The sequence below is a fragment of the Schistocerca serialis genome, chromosome 4 (genome assembly GCF_023864345.2).
Source record: "Schistocerca serialis cubense isolate TAMUIC-IGC-003099 chromosome 4, iqSchSeri2.2, whole genome shotgun sequence".
NCBI classification, from domain to species: domain Eukaryota; kingdom Metazoa; phylum Arthropoda; class Insecta; order Orthoptera; family Acrididae; genus Schistocerca; species Schistocerca serialis.
The window spans coordinates 334,629,182-334,656,231 of record NC_064641.1 but is presented as its reverse complement, the minus strand read 5'-3'; the positions used below and the strand labels follow the sequence as shown (position 1 = coordinate 334,656,231).

The following is a 27,050-nucleotide window of genomic DNA, read 5'->3' as shown; positions in this document are numbered from 1 at the left end:
TGAATACAGTATGCGAATTGAAGTACAGGCTGGCTGCAATAGTCAAGCAGAAAAAGAAAAACTTTCAGAAGATAGATTAGAACTGCATCACACGACTGGTTGGTTTCTAATGTTCTGCTTTTCATTTCAGTACCGTGACTTACAAAGGTAGATGAATGTTTATCCTCGCTCCGGAAAAAGAAATACATGTACTACTCACGAAGTACGAACCTCTTCAAAATTAATGATGTCCGAACAACGCTAATCGTCTGCTTTTTCTTTAAATGAAATAAAAACTTGCGGTTGTCTTAGATACACTGAAAAAGCCTTTACATCTGACAAGCTCAGTAAGGATGCTGGTTTCCCACAGTCGAACTGAATTTCAGGCCAGTTGGTTTGGTGAAGGACGTTTCATTCTTGCTAAAAGTGTTAGTTTCTGAAGAACCTTACGTAAACAGATATCCGTATATGGATACAAATTTGGACAAATGTAGGTAATAAGCGAGTTTCAAACTATGAACAAAAGGAAATACGGCTTCAGATGTGCATCATGTTAGATCTTAATCATGTGTTCTTCAGCTACTGACAATTTCTCTCATCTTTCCCCTCAACATTAGGTGACAGTAGAAGCACAGGACAGACATCGTAATATAATAAGCAGTGGTATTTAGTTGCAAACAAATGAAAGGCTTATGACCAGGCATAACTTACGTTGGAATAAAGCTATTCCGAAATCTTTCCTAAACCACTTTATCGTTCTTGAACATGATGTAGCTTTAAAGGTCATAATGCAATCAGCGGTGTGTCTTTGCAGGCTAGTTGTTCAGTTTGTGGTGGTATAGTATTGCCTGGTGTCAATTTAATCGTTAGGCAGTAGAAAGGTAATAATGGTACATGGATGCTCATTGCCAGACTGGAAGCCTATTCCCCAGCTCTGCATCTTTCAACTGTTTTTTTTTTCACAATGGCTAACGATGAGAGACGAACAGAGATACCGTTCTTGCTAATCCGTCACCTAGAAGGGAATATTACTACATGATAGCCTGTCGTCTCACACAGTTTCCGTCCCTCTTCTTCCCATTGCTTATCACAGCAATACCAAAGAAGATGGCATGGCAACAGGACATCTGCACTAATAATTGCTAGGTAATGTGCAGATGTCCTACATCCACGGTATTCTAAATCCACAGAAAGAACGATAGACGCGATCTTTGACGTCGCTGGCATCATTCAGGATATTTGGCGTGATTGTTGCTTTCGTGAGCAGAAAACTACTTAACACAACATCTAATAACAGAGGTAATCCAGGGGCGTTAACAAGATCTTTGGTTGGCGCTCAGAGGCTTGCGCTCCGATCAAGTGGTGGGTTAACGCTGCTGGGAAAATCAACGTCTGACTGAGCTGACGAAGGCGACTTCAGAAGAATAGGTACTTCAAGTATTGTATATTATGGATAGTTACAATGTCAGTCGAGTTAGTATGTTCCTTGTTAATTTTTGCTGGATGATGTTCCAGACACCAGTGGTCTTTCAAATGCTGCATGGGGTTTTCATGTCGTCGTCGGCACGAGAGGTATCACTCGCCTGCATTACTTTCTCGCTCTTGATGTCACCGTCAGAAATATCGAGGATTCTAGCTGTCGATAACTTGCTCTTGATGCTCTTTTAACCATAAAAGCTAAAATGTGGGGTCGGATAGAATACATTTGGGATAAGATTCCTTACAAAGACATAAAAGTCTTCTTAGCCGAATTCGGGGTTGTATAACCGTTCCAAAATGCCCATAAAATGCCATTCACCTAACTGATGTCCATAAAGTAGCTTTCCTTTGTGTTTCTGAATGACGAATTGTCTGATCTGTCGTGTACTGGCTAAAACAAGTTTGTTGCTGTTGCAGTGTAGTTCAGCTATTTCATCATGTGCTATAGTAACCTTCGATTGGGATGCATGATACCACAATCCATATATAATATAAATTAAGTAGCAACACTGATGAAGATTATATGAACCCTATATTTATAACCAATTTATGGTGCAAATGTAGTATCGAAAAAGATACTGGTAGTAGTTTAGAGTAGGCTAGAATTCAGAATGTGTCCTAGGCCGTTCAATATTCAACGCGAGTTACCATTAAGGCTAATATCTTAGGAGGAGAACCGTTTATACTAAATAATGAAACAGTCGATGTATTTTGGTAATATTGTAATTTAGCTCATGAGTTAGCTATGATAATTTATGAAAATATTTTTAAGTAGTCCTTACTGCTCTTTTCTTTACTGTAAAGCATAGCCAAATAACTTATGATTAGGATTTACGACAAGAATACTTGAGGTTTATAATTGATATGCTAAATAATCTTTAATGCGAAGAAATTTACACCTCCCAGTTCTTCGTGAAATTCTACTTCTGCATCAATGCTCCACAAAGCCTCATGACGGTGTGTGGCGGAGGGTACTTCCGGTACCATTAACTGATCCTCCTTAACCTGTTATACTCGCGAACGGTGCATGCGATGCATGATTGTCGGCTTCCTCTGTATTAGTAGGTGCTAATTACTCAAAATTTTTCTCTTCGTCATCACTTGGTGAGATGTATATGGGAGGTAGTATTATGTTGTCAGGCTCTTCCCGAAAAGTACTCTCTCTCTAAACATCAATAGCAAACCTGTCCGTGTTGTATAACGCCTCTCTTGTAACGTCTGCAACTGGAGTTTGTTGAGCATCCTTGTAACGCTCTCGGGCCGAATAAACGATCCCGATAACGAAGCGCACTGCTCTTCTTTCGATCTTCCCTCTGTGTTCTATCTGTCCTACCTGGTAAGAGTCCCAAATGGATGAAGAGTATTCAAGAATCGATCGAAGAAGCGCCTTATAAGCTCAGTCTGGAACCTGCTTTCCTACAGTTGTTTCATGTGGTCACCGCACTTCAGCTGGCTAGGGATAGTTACTCCCATATATTTTACTATACATATTATTTCCAGAAATTTCTCATCAATAGTGTAGTTGTACGGTAGTGGTTTCTTTTCCTGTGTACGCACAATATGTTGCATTTACTTACGTTCAGGGTTAACTGGCAAAGCCTGCACCATTGATCAATCCCCTATAAGTCACTGAGCAAGTCGGTACTGTCTACGAGCGTTGCTGCTTTCTTACAGACAACCGCATCATATTTGGACAGTCTTCAAGAGCTTCTGCCCCCTTGCACTGGATTATTTATATACATTTTTAACAGTAATGATACTATCATACTTCCTTGGGGTGCTTCGGATATCATCTCTACATCTGTCGAATTTGTTCCGTTGACACTGACGTTTTGCCGTCTATCTGCAAGGAGGTCTTCAATAAAGACGCAAATCCGATCAAGTGCTTGGTAATATCTTTTTTTTTTCACTGAAAGGCAGTGCCGGACGGTGTCAAATGTCTTACTGAAATCAAGGAATATGACACCAACCTGATCGCCGTTGTTGCAACTCATGGAGAAACAGAGCGAGCTGAGTTTCGCTAGATCTCCGTTTGCGGAATTCGTGTTGGTTTTTATAGAGAAGATTTTCGTTGTCCAAGAACGTCATAATTCTTGAATATAAAAAGTGTACCATAATTCGACAACTGACTGACGTCAACTGGTGACGATAAGTTGAAGATTGCGAAAATCGGTATAGTTGAAAGATATTCATTTGTCTCCGAACGGTGCCAACGTTAAGCCTCCCGTAGACGCGAAGTGGTAGTGTACACAGTGCTACGGGTAATGCAAGCAGCAGGCACTGCCTTCCCCTTACCATTGCACACCCACCTGCAGCTTTAATGTGAGGGCAACGGTGTTGCCAGCAGCCGGCGCTTGAATCGTCAGGTTATCGTGGCCAGATAGTTCTTCATATTCGGTAGCGAACGACGTAGAAATATCCCTCCACATCCCTAAGTATCCCTCAAATGCTCATACTGAACTTCTGCTTTGCAGCAGGTCTCAGTTCGGTTTTACTTTCTGCGATATGTGGAGCCAGTGATTTAGAAGTTTTCAAGTTTCTTTCATTATACGCTACCGAGCGAGGTGACGCAGTGGTTAGCACAGTGGACTCGCATTCCGGAGGACAACGGTTCACACACGATTCCGGCGTTCCTGATTTACGTTTTTCTTGATCTCTAAACCACCTGAGGCAAATGGCGGTATGTTTCCTTTGAAAGGACGAGGCCGACTTCCTTCCCTATCCTTCCCTAAGCCGACGGGACCGATGACCACACTGTCTTTGTCCCCTCCACCGAATCAATGAACCAACCAACCATTATGCGCCTTCGTGTACTAATGTGCGTGTTTGCGCGTGCAGACACGACGTGCCGATTATGTGTACATGATAAGATCCGGAATGGAAGAATGGCCAAGAATATCAGCCACGATCTTCTCAGACAAATCATAAGAAGCATCTGGCTACAGCGGTTAGGGATACGACGTAAAACCTAAATTAGTTTACGTTAACAGATGATTGAAGCCGCATCTCCGAAAGGCCAGTCTAGTGTTCCAACCACTGAGTTATTTTGATTGGTTGTCATGACTGTAAATGACACAGGTCTCGAAAGAAGAATTATTTTGTGATAAGGACTACATAGGGCAGTACGGTTAGTTGGGATTTTGTTATGGGAGAGGATACATAACTCGAGAAAGAGGTCAGTGAATGCCATAAACGAATTGGAAACTTGAAGTTATGATTTAGGTATTTAATCTAACCAATTAGTTGATCAATAGCTTGGATCCATTAATAACCTTAGAATCCATCTACATGGGTGATGGGTCTCCTACAGACGTCGCATACCCATCAAGGAACGTAAATGCCCGATTTATCAATTCAAAATTATTTCAGCCCTTCTTGAAATGTCGGAACTAACTGTGTATAGGACATAGTAAAATAATCATAAGTTTTATTACGATGGAAACTGAGGCACCCAACGATGAGGCTGAAATTTGAAGAGAATGTCGTCGCATTCAACTTTAACGGTGTTTAAACTCACAACGGGCCAGCTGAATTTAGGTGTTCATTGGTTTGCCAAATTTATGCAGATGATTTCTGTGAAGGTTACTTATTAAAGGACAATGCCAATTCGCTTCCACATTAGACGGCAGTTTTGATCTTTATTCTGTTTTTATGATCTTGACTTCAACGGAGATTGAAACAATAGCCTTCCGTCCATTCTTTTCTTGCAATATGTAGCGGTAAAACTTAAGAGTTTATTTATAATTTAGGTCATGGAGTGCGTTGAGTTCTACTTATATAGTATTAACTATTCATATTTGATCTAAGAAATGTAATTTACAAAATCTGCTTGAACAACTGTGGTTGCTGCTGCTGACAATGTGTTTAAGAAGACGAAACATCTAAGGTCGTAAGTGTCCTTTTCACTTCTCAGGGTGGAATAAGAGCACCCCACCCCTCTGTGCTTAATTCTATGTGTAAGGTCGGAAGAATTTTCTAAATGTTTTCGGAGGTGTATCTGAGACGGTACGTGAGTACGTGCTGCTATTTACCCAGTATTTTGGCCGGCACACCGATCCCCGTCATTAATCCTCCGGGACGACCCGAAGCACGGCCGGCGGTGCGGATATTAAAAGCGAAGTTGTTTTTCACAGCACTGTTGATTGTTCACCACTCAGCCAAATGCTATTTTGTAGACGTTTTTGCGCGCAGGTGGCAATAGCGGGACTGCGTTTTACATGGGTCTGCACGCAACTGACGGTGACTGACGGGCCGGCTATCGTGTCACACGCGAGGTGCGACGGATATCGTTCCCGGTCGATGGCAACGAGCAAATACTGCAAGCGGCGCCACACGATGCCGGCACTACAATCAACCGACAACCTGGTGCGGCACCGACCTTCATACCATCTGATGTGGATTATTACAAGCGCCCAGCTAAAGCGTGCTACCAGAGAAAATACTGGCGTACATAGGTCATCGGTGTACGCAATCTACGAACTGTAAACTTTCCCTGGAGACTCCTCTATGTAGGAGAACAATGGCTGTTAAATTATTTTCAGTATTCTGTTAATAAGGAATTAAACGTTCCATTCAGATCCTATTCAAAGAGCTGTTCATTATTTGTGAAACTTGCACACATACCGGTGATGAACAGTCGAAAACATATGATAGCTTTGTAGACACAGGAATAATAGCCCATGTTTACTTAAATTCATGACGTCTGTTTTTCCAGCTCATTTCTACGACTGGGTGAAAGAGTCATTGGCACCTATTTTAATCTGGAGGTACTAAAGAAACTTGTCCCTGCAACCATGGATAACAGAATTTGAAGAAACACATTTTCCACCAGGCTGTGTTTCAAATTTTGTATTTCCACTATTGGTTTCGGATGCTGCCCATTCTGAAGGTCATCTATAGTAACAGGAGTCAATACATCTTTGTCGTTTGGTTAAAAAATCATGTCATTATTCCACCAGGCTGTGTTTAAAATATTTTATTTCCACTACTGGTTTCGGGTGCTGCCCATTCTGAAGGTCGTCTATGGTAACAAGTGTCAATATATCTTTGTCGTTTGGCGAAAAAAATCATGTGTCATGCAAAGGAAATGGAAAAATGTTGTATCCACATCTGTTACTGTAGATGCACTTAAGGATGGGCACCGCCCGAAACTAGTAGTGCAAACAAAAGGTCTTAAGTACACCTTGGTAGAATAACGTCCGACTACAGATTTACTGATGCTGTGGGACCCACCGAAAAGAATAGCCTATAAAACACTTCATTACGATCCTGCCGGTTTTGAACGCCTAAATCGCAGGTTTTCTTGGATCTTTCTTTCCTAGACTCAATGTTAGATCTGTTTATTGTACATGACAGATGTTCACCTCCGAACGACTATAAGGTGCTAATGAGGCCTCTTTCTAAGATTTCTCTAGATTGCGTTTTATGTGCATGAAAATATCTTCAAAGCACCTATATATACAGGTATTTAAAATCCTGTGATACTGCAGCAAAGGAAATAATATCCTAGGTAGTGGGACAGTGGTAACGTTTGCTAAAGTCAGCTAAGGTTCCAGGCACTAAATAAACGACGAGCGGTCGAATATTAACAGTTGATTCAGTCCTGAAGTTGCGTGCCTCACTGGAGAATTATCGAAATATGTATCAACAGAAAGAACACCCATTTCGCTACACCAAATGCTTAATGATAGTGAGATAGGACCTCAACGTGAATTCAAAGTATTTGTTACCTAAGAGCCACAAAACTCGTTTGATGAAACAACAGATCTTCAGGATTGGCCTACATTCACTAGTCCAGTTCGTTACTGGGAAATATTTTTGAAATCCAAATAAGCTACTGTTTCTTCACGTTTTTTCACATTCACAAATTCAGGAGGGAGTAGTTTTATTCTAATCAACAGTTCCAAGCAAAGTAGGTACCTTCTTCAACAGATCCTTAGACAAGATGCAACTAGAAAACCAGTTATTTGCTGTTATATTATGGCCTGTCCACTGAACTGTCTGACTTAAACGAATCACCACATCTTACGGCCCATTTAACTGTTTCTCAACGCATACCTCCACAGCAAGGGCGTATTATGTCCTGGCATTACAATCGCATCTTTTATCCACTGTGTTGTCGTTTATGATCACCTGGAACAGTTCAAATAAATCCCTAGTCCGTGCAGTTTTATCTAATTGCTTTCCCTTTTGCCCGTTTTGAATATCATCAAACCGTGTGCATCTGAACAGAAACCGACACAAAATCATAGTATTGTGAAGTATCTCAATTTCTAAATCCTTTATGTTCGACAGTCCTTGAGGTTCATATACTGAGAGCTGTCCAAAATAAGTGGCCCCACAAAAGCCTTAATTTCAGCCACATATTTCTCTTTGTCGTTTTATTCCTGGTAAAAAGTTCCCGGAATCTTCTTGTGTCCACATATTTCACTGACCATGCGAGAACGCGCTGTTAAGTAATACCTACAATTTTTTTTTAAATTCTGTTCTCAACATCAGTTGAAATATTACATGTCATGCATATTACTCGGTCCACATTCTCGCATCGATGTCACCTGTTGCAACATTTTACCGCTACAGGGCTCCGAATTGTAGAGTGTAACACGGCATTTTGTATAACGGAACTCTGTCGGTGCTAGAGAAGCATGATGCTGTAGTCGAGTTTCTAACCGCAGAAAACTGAGAACACGGATCTGAAGACTTCGTCCAAACATTGAGCTCCCAATCCTTCAGCGTTACAATGTTAACCACACACGAGCGCTGCAGCATTTGCAACAATCGAACGCCTTGGGTTCGGTGTTATCGAGCATCCTCGATCCAGACCCGGTTTGGCTCTATCCGGTTTTCATCTGTTTCCAAAAGTTAAAGGACACACCGAGGATTTCACTTTGACAGTGATGAAATGGTGAAGCAGAGGTGAGATTGTGGCTCCATAATCAAAGTCAAACATTCTACAGCGACGGCATCAACGACTGGTCTCCCGTTGAGGGAACTATATTTGTCGCCAGAATAATTATGTCGAGAAATAAATTTGCGGGCATGGAAAATAAATGTCTCGAGTGTTTATAAAGTTCGTTTTATTTAATAAAAAATTCGTAGGCATTACTTTTCGGTACGCCTTCGTATCTTCATCCATAAATAATATGAAAAACTCTAAAGTCGATTTCGCAATTCTTGTGGCACCTCTTACACCTAGCAAGAAATAATAGTCTTTTTAAGTCATTTCACTTCATTTTCTATGGGATTGCAGCCGGATGATGTTCACTTGTTGCCACAATATTTCAGCTGTCAACCGCTCTGTCATTATCGGTAAGTATCTGCCACTGAGTGACGGACACTCATCTGAAGATGGCTGGATGATTGCCAACCGGAATACTGTGGCTAGAAGTCAACATCATCCGGCTGCATCCCGAAACCTCATAAAAGATACAGTACGCCGAGAAAACTTCAAGAATTATAGTTGATTACATTTCGTGGAGGAGCGTTCTTCATTTATTTCGCTGATTTGTCTTTTCCCAAGCAGAAATTATTTCCAGAGCTTATCTCATTACCATCACCTTCAGTCTCTGTATCATTCTCGTGCTCCATTTCTTCTCGCTCATCACATGATTCTGAATCTGGTTTAGCACACGTTTATCTTGCTTCAACATCTTCACGTCATCTGTACATATTCGTTCTCCGTTTTCTTCATGCGAACACAAAGTGCAGATTGAGCTGTTGCCATTCAGCGACAGAAATCAAACTGGCTCCAAGAGCCTTCTTTCATTTGGAAAGCTGTTAGAATATCCGTAGCGAACAACAATGTTTTCACTTAATTTGACTAAGGAAGACTGAAAGAAAACTGATCTTCTTTTTTTTTTTTTTTTTGCATTAGGACTTGCAAGGGATCTCCTTTGTCAGCAGAAAAATAGTCATAACTCGAACTTATATTGTTGGACCAAACTGCTGAGGTCATTAGTCCCTAAGCTTACGCACTCCTTAATCTAACTCAAACTAACTTACGCTAAGGACAACATACACACCCTCGCCCGAGGCAGGACTCGAACTTCCGTCGGGGGAAGCCGCGCGGGCCATGGCCAGGCTTCTCGAGCGCGCGGCTACCCCTCGCGGCTGCAATTTAGTGACTTGCACAACAGTTAAATAGGAAGCTAACGGAGTATTAGAAAATTCTGTAAATCTAAACTAATAATCCGAGCAGTTTCTATTAACTGCGGTGTCCACTTAACTCAGAGCCAGAGCTAAACGGTTACGCAGAATTTGTGAACATCAGGTCTTGAAGACAGGGCACTAAGAACAGGGAAACAATATAGGTACATTGATGGTTCATACCACTGACATAACAATCAAAAATACCACAGCTGCAAGCGCAAGCAACCATGTTCAATAATGCTTTTCGTGCAGCCACAGGACGTCGTGTTAAGACTCAAACTGTGCGCAGTAGGCTGCACGGTTCGCAACTTCACTCCCGACGTCCATGGCGAGGTCCATCTTTGCCACCACGAGACAACGCAGCGCGGTACAAAAGGCCCCAGCAAGATGCCGAATGGTCCGCTCAGGTCTGGCATCACATGTGGACCACCACCTCTGAAGGTCCCTCTATATGGCTGTATAACATCCAATGTGAGGTTTTCTTGAGCACTAAAAGGGTGGAAATGATGTTTATGTTGATCCGTATTCCAATTTTCTGTCCAGATTCCGGAACTCACAGAACCGAGGTGATGCAAAACATTTTTGATGGGTGTAAATGAATTAGTTCGAATGGATCTAAGCACTATGGAACTTAACGTCTGAGGTCATCAGTCCCCTAGACTTAGAACTGCTTAAACCTCACTAACCTAAGGCCATCGCCGGCCGGGGTGGCGCTACAGTCTGGAACAGTGCTACCGCTACGGTCACAGGTTCGAATCCTGCCTCGGGCATGTATATGTGTGATGTAGTTAGGTTTAAATAGTTCTAAGTTCTAGGGAACTGATGACCTCAGAAGTTAAATCACATAGTGCTCAGTGCCAACCTAAGGCCATCACACACTTCCATGCCCAAGGCAGGATTCGATACTGCGACCGTAGTAGCAGCGCGGTTCCGGACTGAAGCTTCTAGAACCGCTCGGTCATAGCGGCCGTCAAATGTATTAGACTGATGCAAAAGTTCGTAGCGTTTTTCCATAAGTTTAAAAAATGCAGGAGATACATATAATAGAGGTTTTGTCATGAGTAATACACAGGTATCCTCCTTCACTGTTTATAACAGTCTACCAATGCTGGGAAATCTTTTCGATTCCGCGAATGTAGAAATCAAGTGATTTTGTGTTGATGAACTTGTGGAAAGGAATTTCCATTAAGCATTGTTATCCAGAAAGGAATTTCCATTAAGCATGCTGTACCGAAAGCGAAAAGGGGACAATTAGAGAGGGCAAGATCATGTGTAAGGTAGATGCAGTATGACTTCCGAACACAACTCCTGCATGGTGTTTTTGTCAGCCTAGCAGAATTCCGGCGGGCGTTATCGTGTAGTAGCATTACTTCACGCAATCTTTCTAGTTGTGGTCCTTAGACTGCGTCTGCAAGACGTCTCAGTTATTGACAATAAATGTCAGTAGGGATGGTTACACCTCGGGGAAGCAATTCGTAGTACTACATACCGAAGCTGTTCCACTAGGTGTTCGCAGGTCGTTATACGTGGAGCTGCTGTGTTAATTGGGCTTTCTTTTCTTTTCCTTATGTTAGCATTGAGATTCCATTTCTCCTCACTAGTGACGATACAGGATACGAATAGTCGATGCTGGTCGCTAGCCAATTGATGACGAGCAACCAGAGACTCACACTTGGCTGCCCGCTGATTTTTGGGATTTTGGCTTTGAGAAAGTGGTAACCATACACCCGGTTTTGAACCTTCCTCGTTGCATACAAATGTCGCACGACGGTGAAATTATCATAGTTCATCACATTTACCAGTACTCTAGTACACAGACGTGATTCATTTCTTATAGCGCTCTGTCCACTGGCATTATCGGCACACACAATGCAAATGTTTCAGGTTGTGTCCTCTGCTGTCACCAACCTACTGAATTCAAACATAATGTCGCGATTTCTTCACTTGGAACTCCACTGTTCAGCGTCCGCAGCTCCACTCACTATCTCCAAATGACAATATGTAAGCTACATAGGAACAGTGAACTACAGATGAAAAATGACAATCGAGAAATAAACCTATAGCTAACGGAATACCAACACGCAAAACAAAGACGCTGCGAACTTATGCACCAAGTTAATACGAACGTTAAAATGATAGTCGCTTCCCTGAAGGGAAGGTATCTCTTTAGTTTTGACGCGTCTGGCATTTACAAAATTACCTGCAGCCACTATAATAAGTTTTATATTGGCCAAACAGGCAGAAATTTCAGAACTCGATTCAAAGAACATTGAGACTGTTACAAACTTGATAAATGTAACAAATCAGCAGTAGCAACTCACATTAAATGCACAGGTCACCCTTTGAAAATCGAAGACAACCTCGAAATTTTACACAAAATACGAACAGACAAACGAATGGATAGCATGGAAGAAATGGAAATTTTCATACATAATGCAAAACATGGAGATAACATTCTTAATGAGATAAGCGAATTCAAACACTCAAAACTCTTCGACAGTCTTAAGTCAGTTCTTACTCAATAGATTCAAGATGTGTCAGTACAAATAAACGCCTACAAATCTACCAGTACCAACAATATGGATTCAAAACCTAAATAGCCGCGCTTGGTAGCCGATTGGTCTGAGGCGTCTTGTCACGGTCCGAGCGGCTTCCCCCGTCGGAGGTTCGAATCCTCCCTCGGGCATCGGTCTGTGTGTCGTCCTTAATGTAAGTTAGTTTAAGTTAGATTCAGTAGTGTGTAAGCTTAAGGACCGATGACCTCAGCAGTTTGGTCCCATAAGACCTTACCACAAATTTCCAAAATTTTCCAAAACCTCGATAATCGATACTTAGTGACATGTTACACGTGCGAAATTTTGTGTTAAGTGCATAACGTTTACATGTATGTCGAAACAAAATGTGCAGTGAATTACGTTGGAAAACAGTGAGAAAATAGAAAGTGCAATCGTGTATTGTTACTCGACAGACCCGCCATTACACCAGTGACGCAAGTGAAGCTGCAAGGCGATGAAATCGTAAGTGATCAATTGTCATATAAAAGCCTTTCACGCTATTTTCACAACACACAACAGATGCAGAACTATCTGCATCCTATGCAAGCTGTGATATCATACATAATCAACCACAAGAAAAAACCAGCACTAAACATAATGTCAACGATTTCTGGCCATCCACTGCCCCCCTCCTCTGCAAATGCAACACCAGAAACTACAGTAACAAACAAAGGACAAAAAGTTCTATGTCAATCTTGTTTAAGACAGTTTATATTTAAGTAATATTTCTCTTTATGTATGTTTACATGTATAAAAACCTGAAGATCAACAGAACATGTCGGAAACGCGTTGTATTATGTTAGATTAAACATAAAACAAAACATGGAAAGGTGTCTGGAAACAGAAATCACAAATAAATTACTAACTCACACAGTCACGGTTCACAATCATAGCCATTATGGCCGAAAAGAATTACGAATATAAGTTGTTTAACATTCGTTTCTTTTACATATTTTTAAGGATGCTGGTAACCTCAGTGTTGAGTGCCCCTAAACTCTAAATACACAACATACACACACACACATTAATTTACGGTTATGAAAGAAAATGTTACACATAACATATCACCTTAAGGAACACTACACTCCCGCTCAAAGCTCTCAGATAAACCTTCACAAAATACAAACATCAAAAAAAGTTTTCCATTACCCCGGGTCCCAGAACTCCTGAAGATAGTTGTTCACTGCACATTTTGTATCACAAATGAAATGCCTTTTACTGTTTATAGATGTCACTAAATCCGCCCAAAGATGTAAACAACCATGTATGAGCAGTGCCTATTTCACGGATGGGGTCTGACAGCCGATCGCTTCCAGTCATTCCACCAGGAAGGACGTACACTGCTGGTGTTGTCTGTAGTTCAACAATGCCTAGATGGTCAATACCGCGGTTCGATCGCGTCCGCATTGTTACTTAGTGCCAGGAATGGCTCTCAACAAGGGAAGTGTCCAGGTGTCTCGGAGTGAACCAAACCGATGTTGTTCGGTCATGGAGGATATACAGAGATACAGGAACTGCCGATGACGGGCCTCGCTCAGGCCGCCCAAGGGCTACTACTGCAGTGGATGAAAACTACCTACGGATTATGGCTCGGAGGAACCCTGACAGCAACGCCACCATGTTGAGTAATGCTTTTCGTGCAGCCACAGGACGTCGTCTTACGTCGCAAACTGTGCGCAATAGGCTGCATGATGCGCAACTTCATTCCCGATGTCCATGGCGAGGTCCATCTTTGCAACCACGACACCATGCAGCGAGCTACAGATGGGCCCAACAACATGACGGATGGACCGCTCAGAATTGGCATCACGTTCTCTTCACCGATGAGTGTTGCATATCCCTTCAACCAGACAATCGTCGGAGACGCGTTTGGAGGCAACGTGGTCAGGCTGAATGCCTTAGGTAAACTGTCCAGCGAGTGCAGCATGGTGGAGGCTCCCTCCTGTTTTGGGGTGGCATTAGGTAGGGCCCACATTCGCGGCAGGTGGTCATGGAAGTCGCTGTAACGCCTGTACGATACGTGAATGCCATTGTCCGATCGATAGTGCAACCATATAGGCAGCATATTGGCGAGGCATTCGTCTTCATTGACGACAGCTCGCGCCCCCGTCGTGCACATCTTGTGAATGACTTCTTCCACCATAACGACTAGAGTGGCCAGCATGTTCTCTATATGAACTCTGTCGAACATCCCTGCGATGGATTGAAAAGGGCTGTTTATGGACGATGTGACCCACCAACAACTCTGTGGGACCTACGTCGAATCTCCCTTGAGGAGTGGGACAATCTGGGAAACAGTGCTCTGATGAAATTGTTGTTAGTATGCCACGACGAATACAGGCATGCATCAATGGAATAGAACGTGCTGCTGGGTATTAGTGGTACGTGCGTGTACAACAATCCGGACCACCACCTCTGAAGGTCTCGCTGTATTGTGGTACAACATGCAATGTGTTGTTATCATGAACAATAAAAAGGGCGAAAATGATGTTTATGTTGATCCCTATTCCAATTTTCTGTACAGGTTCACGAACTCTCAGAACCGAGGAGATGCTAAAATTCTTTTGATATGTGTATGTACCACTACTATACTATTATGGAAAGGACAATTTTAGTACAGGTTTTCAACAACAGAAATCTCTTACATGAAGGGATCAGAGAATAATGTGCCTCTAAGTAGTATCATACTATGTCATTGATAGTGATTGCAACAGCAAGAAGTAAAGGAAACAAAAGAAACATTCGGAGTAGGTATTAAGATCCATGGAGAAGAAATAAAAACTTTGACGTTCGCCGAAGACACCGTAATTCTGTCGGAGACAGCAAAGGACTTGGAAGAGCAGTTGAACGGAATGGACATTGTCTTGAAAGGAGGATATATAATGAACATCAACAAAAGCAAAACGAGGATAATGGAATGTCGTCGAACTAAGTCGTGTGATGCTGGGGAATTAGATTAGGATATGAGACACTTAAAGTCGTAAAGGAGTTTTGCTATTTGGGGAGCAAAATAACTGATGATGGTCGAAGTAGAGAGGTTATAAAATATAGACAGGCAATGACAAGGAAAGCGTTTCTCCAGAAGAGAAATGTGTTAACATCGAGTATAGATTTAAGTTTCAGGAAGTCGTTTCTGAAAGTATTTGTATGGAGTGTAGCCACATATGGAAATGAAACATGGACGGTAAATAGTCTGGACAAGAAGAGAATAGAAGCTTTCGAAATGTGGTGCTACAGAATAATGCTGAAGATTAGATGGGTAGATCACATAACTAATGAGGAGGTATTGAATAGAATTGGGGAGAAGAGGAGTTTGCGGCACAACTTGATTAGAAGAAGGGATGGGTTGGTAGGACCTGTTCTGAGGCATCAAGGGGTAACCAATTTAGTATTGGAGGGCAGCGTGGAGGGTAAAAATCGTAGAAGAAGACCAAGAGATGAATACACTAAGCAGATTCAGAAGGATGTAGGTTGCAATAGGTATTGGGAGATGAAGAAGCTTGCACAGGATAGAGTAGCATGGAGAGCTGCATCAAACCAGTCTAAGGACTGATGACCACAACAACAACAGATTCTTTCACCATAGAAGCCCCATCGTGTACAGCTAACATAAACAGGGTGAGAAAGTCAATAGTTGATTGGTACCATTTGAGCACACAACGTGAGCAGCTTTTGCTTTCACTGTCCGGGTTAGCGTTTCACGGAACGTGCCAAATTTGGCGACAAGTGTCTTCAATCCTGATAGGAAAGATATCATTTCTTTAGCTGCATTTATTTGTACAACTTCTAGCTGAGGCTATAAAATTAGCTTTGTAGTTTGTAAATTGTGCAGCTTTTATTCCGCTCTGTTAGATTAACATTTAAATTGATGCAGAATTGTTGTAGTGAGCGTATGACTTTGTTGGGCGTCATACCAAATCTACCCTACACGTTAAAGCATCGTTAGCTCATATTACCTCATATTACTGAGACTTACAACACTTCGTGCTGTCTAGTACCCATGGTCACACATTTAAACGGCGCAAAAGGTATTTAAAGACAGTTACAAGGCAGGTGGATTTTCATGACTGATACCGATCCGAATCGTAATATTCCTAATGCATGTTACGACTTCATCAGAATAATACTTCTACTATTTCGTTATATCAGTACTAATAATTCTTCAGTATGACAGTACCTTTCGTTGAGTTAAGGTAATTACGTAATTCCACAACAAAGAAGTCCCATAAATTTTTGTGTTCAGCTACTCACTCAGCGTCTTTACCTGTTACCATTAAATTTGTTGTGATGCATTTCTAAGTACCTTCACCTTTAGTTAGGGATTAATATATTTGTCCGCCTCCGTCGGTAAGTAGTCAGCGTAGATGGCTGCAATGCGGAAGACTTAGGTTCGATTCCCGGTACTGCCAAGTATTTTTCCTTGGTGGTAGGTCTAGTACGCTGTGCAATCAACCTCGTAATACAAATTGCAATTAAGGAGCTACTTTTGCAAAACGGCCAGGAGTGGAGTCAGCTTACCACATGGCTCTCCATAACCTCAACCACATCATTCCGCAACACTGAGGACGTCACGGCGGTCGGTAGACATTCATTGGACTTTCACAGCCCAAGCGAGGAACTCGTTAGTGGTATATTCTGGTTCTTTCTAAATACAGAAAAGTTCCATCTCGTTGAATGACTCCTTCCTCTCTATACTCTGTTAGTAATTGCCCTTTAATGACAAAGGGTTTTGATCGGTAGGGTTTGCATAGGCAACTGTCCACTTTGTGTCGTCGAAAGTGTCAGCTAGTGGTCCACTCAGTCCGGTAATGGTTATCACGTCTGAATAATTATTGGCATCTTTTCTATCGGCATTGGCAGAACAAAGATTATGATCCCTCACGATGGCCGGGACACAAATACCCGTGGAATGTAACAGTTTGTTCCTGTGGTCGATGATGGTGGAGTTCACAAAGTGAAAGGCTACACAAAAGCAAAGTCAAGAGTTCTGTGAAAGTCGTCGCAAGCACGTGCAAACAGTCCAGGGAGCGATCCGAATCGATAAACGTAAGCAAAACGAAGGTCACTCACCATCCTATCAACGGCGCGTATCCAAGGCATCAGAGTATTCTGCCGGACAACTGCGTGGCTTATGTACTATTACACACTGTCGCATGGGTGAGCGGGAGCAAACAGCGGCCGTGCTAGAATGCCGAAATATCTCTGACCTTCTCTGTTCATAGATACTCGTGCTGGGTGGGGAATCCGAATAAATACTGAATACTACAGTTTTGGTTGCCGAAATATAATGGACGATTGGCAGGCAGCATGCCTGGGTATGCTTTATGTATCTCGAGTGTAGCGGCTACCCTTCAGGTTTGACGCTATCGACTGTGCCGCCTCAATAAACATTCGCGACAACAGCGTGTAGCACATATTGACGTGAAAATTCGCCAAGCACCACACATTGTTCGGATTCCATGACACACTGTAGATGCACTTACTCCAGTACGATTACTGGCGTAGGTTATTGACATCCGTCTCTCCCAATTAGTGCCCAATTGAAAGACTTGCACAAGTCACTTAAGCCCAGATCCCTGCCTACTGTGACACACAATATTCCACCACAGCACCAAATGTTGGTCGCTAAAGCTTGTCTAGGCTTTATGGTTACAGAGCACAGGTGGTGTTCACTAGTTCCATGCCTACGAACCTGTGTTCATTATCAGTGAAGAAAGATGTTTTCCTTAGTCATGAATCACGGGCATGTATGACTTCCGTAAAGCCACAGAGGAGGTGGGCGTTAGCCATTTTGAAAACGTGAGGTGACCTGTAATGTTTGCGTAACCACCAGAGTTTTCATTACCAACAGACTTTCCCCACTGAAAACTAGAATTCTCCGGAACTTTTATCACATTACATAAATTTTTAAACAGTTAAGTACAAGGTCTTGTTGGAAGATTATAAATTTATACTAAAAGTGAGCTTCGACTTTAATTATCAATTTTCCTGGTGCGAGTGCCAAGCTGTACTTACCATAGTAACGGGACTGATGGATCCAAAGCTGCGAATATATAGCTCACAGTGCACCGTTGTCGCGTTGTCTGCAACACAAGTGAGAAATATATCACTCAATATCAGAATGTAACATTCTATTATCAAGGTGTAACAGGTGTAAATGCAGATATTTTTATTGTAGACTGAGGACAGTGTACTGATCGACATTACATCAATATTTAGGTCACTTGCTGACTAATAATTATAGCTCTCAGGAGTAGTATGTTTTGAGGATGGTTAATACCTCCAAGTACATGTGGTAAGAGCAATCCATTAATGCTTATTTTCCCCTGGGAAGCATTTCCGGATAGCCGGCCGAAGTGGCCGTGCGGTTAAAGGCGCTGCAGTCTGGAACCGCAAGACCGCTACGGTCGCAGGTTCGAATCCTGCCTCGGGCATGGAAGTTTCTGATGTCCTTAGGTTAGTTAGGTTTAACTAGTTCTAAGTTCTAGGGGACTAATGACCTCAGCAGTTGAGTCCCATAGTGCTCAGAGCCATTTGAGCCAAGCATTTCCGGTATGGAGCTGTTGACATACGGAAGCGAAACGGGTAGTCTACTCTGTAGGCATAGTCCATTTAATGGTACAGTTATGACTGTGAACAAAACATCAGGTAGTAAATGATGTGATGTGTTTGTGGGAAGAATGTTTGACACAGAGAAAAAAGCAACCATCACACTTATGTGTGTACATATTGAGGTATCACATATCAATATATCTACACTTGTACCCATCACACTCTGTACCTTCATTCTCTGTGTACAGGGTGTAACTAAATTCCGTTCACAGATTTTGAGGGCTTGTAGTGGAGATCAAAATGGTTTAGTTTAGTATAGGTAGTCTTCTTAGGAAACATGCAGTTTTCCCACTACACACAAAACACCATTACAGACATTGCCCTCACTCCTCCTCCCTGCTATCTGTGTCCACTAGCATGTAGGACCAGATGTGACAGCAGAACAGATACGGTAAATGCATACCATGTTCCGGTACACACGATCTCCAAACCCTGGTCTTATAGCACCTGCCGCTGAAACAACCAAGCCAATAGGTTTTCTTCTCATGCTATAGCGGTCTCGTAAATCAAGGATATCGTATGACCGCACTGGTGATAGACTAGCGGTTTCAAGTAGGAAGAACGTGAGGCCATGCAGTCGGGCCACCACTATCTATCCACTGTTGACCAAATCAGTGGTCCAAATGCCCTCAGATCGCACTTGAAATCTAAGGTGTTGCACCATCATGTTGTAAGCGCATGTTGTGTCTCACATACAGTGGTACACCTTCCAGAAGCCCACTACACAACAGTACACCATAAAAGAACAGCAAGTACGTGGCACCTGTGAGATGTGGTGGAAGAATCACACATCATCCACGAACCAGCCCAAATGTTCAGACTGAGTTCTTCGTGAAGCCCATGGGAGCGTGCAACATGCAAATTTCCACCAACCCACACATGACTTGTACGGGATTTGAGAACGCCTTCACTGCTAAACTTGGCTTCATCCGCAGAAAGGATCCGCTGGAAAGTAGGGCGGACTCTCCCACACCATGACTCAGAAGTGGGCTCGTGACGCAAAACCCGTGGCTGCACTGCCAGTATTCTGGAAGTGGTACAGGTGTAGCTGCTGCTATGCAGAATAGCAAGTACGTGGCACCTGTGAGATGTGGTGGAAGAATCACACGTCATCCACGAACCAGCCCAAATGTTCAGACTGAGTTCTTCGTGAAGCCCATGGGAGCGTGCAACATGCAAATTTCCACCATCCCACACATGACTTGTACGGGATTTGAGAACACCTTCACTGCTAAACTCAGCTTCATCCGCAGAAAGGATCCGCTGGAAAGTAGGGCGGGCTCTCCCACACCTTGACTCAGAAGTGGGCTCGTGACGCAAAACCCGTGGCTGCACTGCCAGTATTCTGGAAGTGGTACAGGTGTAACTGCTGCTATGCAGAACATACCAGACAGTTTGCTGCTTCACATTCAGTCTGCCTGCTATGTTTCTGGTACTCGCTGTCGGTTCCTCTTCAGCAGCATTGAGAGCAGCTCTTTTGTGCGCCGCCGTCGTGGAGCAACACAATCGACCCTGCTGTTGGTGAATGTGCCCTTCTCCGAGGCCCGCAGCTACACAGCATCAAAGAGGGAGTGTGAGGGTGTCTGGAGGTGCGAAAAACGCTCCGCATACAACTACCGAGCAGCCCTCCCGTTGCACCGAGATTAGCCGTACAGTAACATCATGTCGGCGTTTTCCGTAAACGTGTAATTCACCATGGTCAACCGCTACACACTAATAACGATATGTACGTACAGCTTGCATTCTTTACTAAAGTGAATGACGAATATTTTATATTAGCATAGCATGAATAGAGACCTCAAGCAAAACAGCAGGTACAAGCCTTTCTGGGCAGCCCACAAACTGACCTGTGTTGCATGCCCACAAACTGACCTGTGTTGCATGCAAACAAACCAGCAGTGCGTATGGGACATCAGGTGATCGGTGAATGATCTCCATAACACTTTAGACAGTGGCAGTGAAAATTCTTGAGATCTGAACTTGTGTTGTGGTATTTTACGTCTGGCGGGAAAACGTTACGTTTCGGGATATGAGTTTCAATGATAAACTTAACCGTTTTGTTTCCCAACATCTGTAAAGGAGAGTTACTTACAGCTTGCAAGTAAGTAAAAGGTGTATACAAGTCGGTCTCAGGTAGTTCTAATAACAGTTACATTTCAGTAAAATATAGGCTGTCACTAAATAGTCTTGTCTATTATTAGTGCTTTTATATCAGTCGATTACACGCTAAACTTTTATGTAACTTCCTTCTCATTGTTTTCTGAAAATAAAACGCTTAGGTATAAAAATAACTAACCTATTCTATCAGAAGATTAACAGCCCCTTTCTGTTAATGTCCGCAGCTCGTGGTCTCGCGGTAGCGTTCTCGCTTCCCGAGCACAGGGTCCCGGGTTCGATTCCCGGAGGTCAGTGATTTTCACCTGCTCCGAGATGACTGAGTGTTTTTGTGTAGTCTTCACTGCGTAGTACGGCAGTGCGGGTCTCCCGCATCGTTCCCCTACGCTCTGTCAAGAAGTAGGCGATTTTATTTTATTTTCTATCAAAAATCCTCTGGTTTTACTTCCGTGAGCTCCGGAGACTGATTGATCCACGGTTCCTCGGTAATGGAATGAGTGGTTTTATGTCGTCCATTGGGCTAAGAATGATTAATCGAACAAGATGCGAGAAATAGGACAATTTAACTGTTTATATTGGAAAGGAGTCCTCTGTCTACAGTAGGAAACGTGATAGAGCATAAAGTGTGTTCCTTAAAGGATACTCTCACCTACGATTAAAATACTGTGATTTATTACTGACTTTTCTTTCACCGTTGGATAATTATTTCGAATGAATAATGAGGAATAGGACAGTCTATGTAAAATCATCAGGCACAAAGCTGAAGGTGGAACCACACTGAAAGCAACCAGGGCTGGTAGGATGTGTGTTGAGGTCAACGAAAATTTGGAAGTAGTCATCACACGGGATTAACGGTTCCTACATGGATTTAAATATTATATTGTTCGTTACTCTTATGGGTTGACTAAGGCCATTTGACTATTATTCTGTCGACGGATTAAAAAATAAATAAACAGTGCCTTGCAGTCGGCGTGGACCAGTGGGTTTGGCCGCAACTGGAAAACGGCTTAGATAACAGTGAGAACGTCTCCAGCGTGGAATGAGTGCATGTGTAATTACTGATTATTTTGCTGGTCGAATAATTTTCACTAGAGTGCCAGTTAAATTTCTGTATAAATTATTCCCTTGCGGTCAAAGAGTTGTCCCACATATCGCTCAACATACACTCGGGGCACTGAAAATGGTGCAGCCAGAGGGAAGAAAGGTACAATTGCGAAACTTTGCAGGTAAGTACACTGAGATCCGGTATGCAAATAATCCAAATACAGTGCCATCTGGCAGTGGTGCTCCACTATGGCAGGGAGCGGTATTTAAACAGCGCAGAGTTGTCCAGTAATACAGGTTGCTATCACATTCCGGCTCGAGAAGGACGTTGGTAGGCGCAGAATGTCAGTTAGACGTCTTTGACGACGTTTCTCACAGTTAAGTCATTTTGAGAGTACTCTAATCATTGAGAAGATCGAAGGGTCGCGCGCCACACTATCAGACATTTTACATTGTGTACAGGTGCCAGTTGTTCCAAAAACCATTTACAGTCACCTTGTGGGTGCGATTCGGCAAACCAGACGCCCCTGTCGTGTACTACAGTTAACACCAATAACGCCGGCGATTTCGTATACAGTGGTGCCTGGTCAGATTAACGTGGACTGTCACAGACTGGCAAAACATGGTGTTTAGTGATGCACCCAGATTCGGTCTGGGGACGGATAATAACCACGTACGAATGTGGAGGCAGCCTGTTGAACGGTACAGTTCGACACACGCCCTCGTGCGCCACACAGCCCGCACAACCGGTGTAATGTTCTACTGGGCCATAGCCTACAATAACCGGTTCCCTCTAACCCGTTGTACATGAAACCTTAAGGGCCAGCGTTATATTGATGTTATTCTTCACTCCCATGTGGGACGTTTCCTACATGTTCTGCCAGCAAAGTAATGCTACATCTACATCTACATCTAAGTAATGCTACATCTACATCTACATCTACATTTATACTCCGCAAGCCACCCAAAGGTGTGTGGCGGAGGGCATTTTACGTGTCACTGTCATTACCTCCCTTTCCTGTTCCAGTCGCGTATGGTTCGCGGGAAGAACGACTGTCTGAAAGCCTCCATGCGCGTTCTAATCTCTCTAATTTTACATTCGTGATCTCCTCGGGAGGTACAAGTAGGGGGAAGCAATATATTCGATACCTCATCCGGAAACGCACCCTCTCGAAGCCTGGCGAGCAATCTACACCGCGATGCAGAGCGCCTCTCTTGCAGAGTCTGCCACTTGAGTTTATTAAACATCTCCGTAACGCTATCACGGTTACCAAATAACCCTGTGACGAAACGCGCCGCTCTTCTTTGGATCTTCTCTATCTCCTCCGTCAAACCGATCTAGTACGGATCCCACACTGATGAGCAATACTCAAGTATAGGTCGAACGAGAGTTTTGTAAGTCACCTCCTTTGTTGATGGACTACATTTTCTAAGCACTCTCCCAATGAATCTCAATCTGGTACCCGCCTTACCAACAATTAATTTTATATGATCATTCCACTTCAAATCGTTCCGCACGCATACTCCCAGATATTTTACTGAAGTAACTGCTACCAGTGTTTGTTCCGCTATCGTATAATCATACAATAAAGGATCCTTCTTTCTATGTATTCGCAATACATTACATTTGTCTATGTTAAGGGACAGTTGCCACTCCCTGCACCAAGTGCCTATCCGCTGCAGTTCTTCCTGCATTTCGCAACAATTTTCTAATGCCGCAACTTCTCTGTATACTACAGCATCATCCGCGAAAAGCCGCATGGAACTTCCGACACTATCTACTAGGTCATTTATATATATATTGTGAAAAGCAATGGTCCCATAACACTCCCCTGTGGCACGCCAGAGGTTACTTTAACGTCTGTAGACGTCCCTCCATTGATAACAACATGCTTTGTTCTGTTTGCTAAAAACTCTTCAATCCATCCACACGGCTGGTCTGATATTCCGTACGCTCTTACTTTGTTTATCAGGCGACAGTGCGGAACTGTGTCGAACGCCTTCCGGAAGTCAAGAAAAATAGCATCTACCTGGGAGCCTGTATCTAATATTTTCTGGGTCTCATGAACAAATAAAGCGAGTTGGGTCTCACACGATCGCTGTTTCCGGAATCCATGTTAATTCCTACATAGTAGATTCTGGGTTTCCAGAAACGACATGATACTCGAGCAAAAAACATGTTCTAAAATTCTACAACAGATCGACGTCAGAGATATAGGTCTATAGTTTTGCGCAACTACTCGACGACCCTTCTTGAAGACTGGGACTACCTGTGCTCTTTTCCAATCATTTGGAACCCTCCGTTCCTCTAGAGACTTGCGGTACACGGCTGTTAGAAGGGGGGTTAAGTTCTTTCGCGTACTCTGTGTAGAATCGAATTGGTATCCCGTCAGGTCCAGTGGACTTTCCTCTATTGAGTGATTCCAGTTGCTTTTCTATTCCTTGGACACTTATTTCGATGTCAGCCATTTTTTCGTTTGTGCGAGGGTTTAGAGAAGGAATTGCAGTGCGGTCTTCCTCTGTGAAACAGCTTTGGAAAAAGGTGTTTAGTATTTCAGCTTTACGCGTGTCATCCTCTGTTTCAATGCCATCATCATCCCGGAGTGTCTGGATATGCTGTTTCGAGCCACTTACTGATTTAACGTAAGACCAGAACTTCCTAGCATTTTCTGTCAAGTCGGTACATAGAATTTTACTTTCGAATTCACTGAACGCTTCACGCATAGCCCTCCTTACGCTAACTTTGACATCGTTTAGCTTCTGTTTGTCTGAGAGGTTTTGGCTGCGTTTAAACTTGGAGTGAAGCTCTCTTTGCTTTCGCAGTAGTTTCCTAACTTTGTTGTTGTACCACGGTGGGTTTTTCCCGTCCCTCACAGTTTTACTCGGCACGTACCTGTCTAAAACGCATTTTACGATTGCCTTGAACTTTTTCCATAAACACTCAACATTGTCAGTGTCGGAACAGAAATTTTCGTTTTGATCTGTTAGGTAGTCTGAAATCTGCCTTCTATTACTCTTGCTAAACAGATAAACCTTCATCCCTTTTTTTATATTCCTATTAACTTCCGGACTCAGGGATGCTTCAACGGCCTTATGATCACTGATTCCCTGTTCTGCACTTAAAGAGTCGAAAAGTTCGGGTCTGTTTGTTATCAGTAGGTCCAAGATGTTATCTCCACGAGTCGGTTCTCTGTTTAATTGCTCGAGGTAATTTTCGGATAGTGCACTCAGTATAATGTCACTCGATGCTCTGTCCCTACCACCCGTCCTAAACATCTGAGTGTCCCAGTCTATATCTGGTAAATTGAAATCTCCACCTAAGACTATAACATGCTGAGAAAATTTATGTGAAATGTATTCCAAATTTTCTCTCAGTTGTTCTGCCACTAATGCTGCTGAGTCGGGAGGTCGGTAAACGGAGCCAATTATTAACCTAGATCGGTTGTTAAGTGTAACCTCCACCCATAATACTCGTAATTCACAGGAACTATCCACTTCTACTTCACTACAGGATAAACTACTACTAACAGCGACGAACACTCCACCACCGGTTGCATGCAATCTATCCTTTCTAAACACCGTCTGTACCTTTGTAAAAATTTCGGCAGAATTTATCTCTGGCTTAAGCCAGCTTTCTGTACCTATAACGATTTCAGCTTCGGTGCTTTCTATCAGCGCTTGAAGTTCTGGTACTTTACCAACTCAGCTTCGACAGTTGACAATTACAATTCCTATTGCTGCTTGGTCCCCGCACGTCCTGACTTTGCCCCGCACCCGTTGAGGCTGTTGCCCTTTCTGTACTTGCCCAAGGCCATCTAACCTAAAAAAACCGCCCAGCCCACGCCACACAACCCCTGCTAACCGTGTAGCCGCTTGTTGCGTGTAGTGGACTCCTGACCTATCCAGCGGAACCCGAAACCCCACCACCCTATGGCGCAAGTCGAGGAATCTGCAGCCCACATGGTCGCAGAACCGTCTCAGCCTCTGATTCAGACCCTCCACTCGGCTCTTTACCAAAGGTCCGCAGTCAGTCCTGTCGACGATGCTGCAGATGGTGAGCTCTGCTTTCATCCCGCTAGCGAGACTGGCAGTCTTCACCAAATGAGATAGCCGCCGGAAGCCAGAGAGGATTTCCTCCGATCCATAGCGACACACATCATTGGTGCCGACATGAGCGACCACCTGCAGATGGGTGCACCCTGTACCCTTCATGGCATCCGGAAGGACCCTTTCCACATCTGGAATGACTCCCCCCGGTATGCACACGGAGTGCACATTGGTTTTCTTCCCCTCTCTTGCTGCCATTTCCCTAAGGGGCCCCATTACGCGCCTGACGTTGGAGCTCCCAACTACCAGTAAGCCCACCCTCTGCGACCGCCCGAATCTTGCAGACTGAGGGGCAACCTCTGGAACAGGACAAGCAGCCATGTCAGGCCAAAGATCAGTATCAGCCTGAGACAGAGCCTGAAACCAGTTCGTCAGACAAACTGGAGAGGCCTTCCGTTCTGCCCTCCGGAATGTCTTTCGCCCCCTGCCACACCTTGAGACGGCCTCCCACTCTACCACAGGTGAGGGATCAGCCTCAATGCGGTCAGTATCCTGGGCAACCACAGTCGTAGTCCGATCGGGGGATGCGTGGGACGAGCTGGCCGTCCCCGACAAACCCCCATCCGGACCCCCACAGTGATGCCCATTGGCAACAGCCGCAAGCTGTGTGACCGAAGCCAACACTGCCTTAAGCTGGGAGCGAAGGGATGCCAATTCAGCCTGCATCCGAACACAGCAGTTGCAGTCGTCTGCATACCGCTCTAGTTGCTCAAGACTTTCTTCGTCGTGGTCCAGCACTCCCATGAGCGGCCTGTTTCCCGCACTTAGTCACCTACAGAACACTTCTGGGGCCAACTTAAAAGCCAGATGCCACCATGTTACTCTGATCTGGAGCTGGTTGTTCAGGACAGTATGCCTCAGGACAGCATCAGACGTCGAACAAACTCAATGGTGGCACGTACTGCAGCAAAAGTTGGTCCGACACGTTATTGGTGTTGCATTGTATTTCTTTAATTCTGCTGAATGAATTTGTTAACATGTCTGTGTGTTCGAATAAAGTGAATCTTTCAT

General features: G+C 43.5%; 1 protein-coding gene across 1 annotated transcript in view; it reads right to left on the bottom strand.

The window, feature by feature from the left end:
* LOC126474444 (glycine receptor subunit alpha-4-like) overlaps positions 1-27,050 on the bottom strand; it is a 724,913-nt gene that overhangs the window by 349,805 nt on the left and 348,058 nt on the right. The window contains exon 4 of the mRNA XM_050101915.1: positions 18,177-18,244. Coding sequence (XP_049957872.1) covers positions 18,177-18,244 — 68 coding nt within the window. The remainder of the gene's footprint in view (positions 1-18,176; positions 18,245-27,050) is intronic.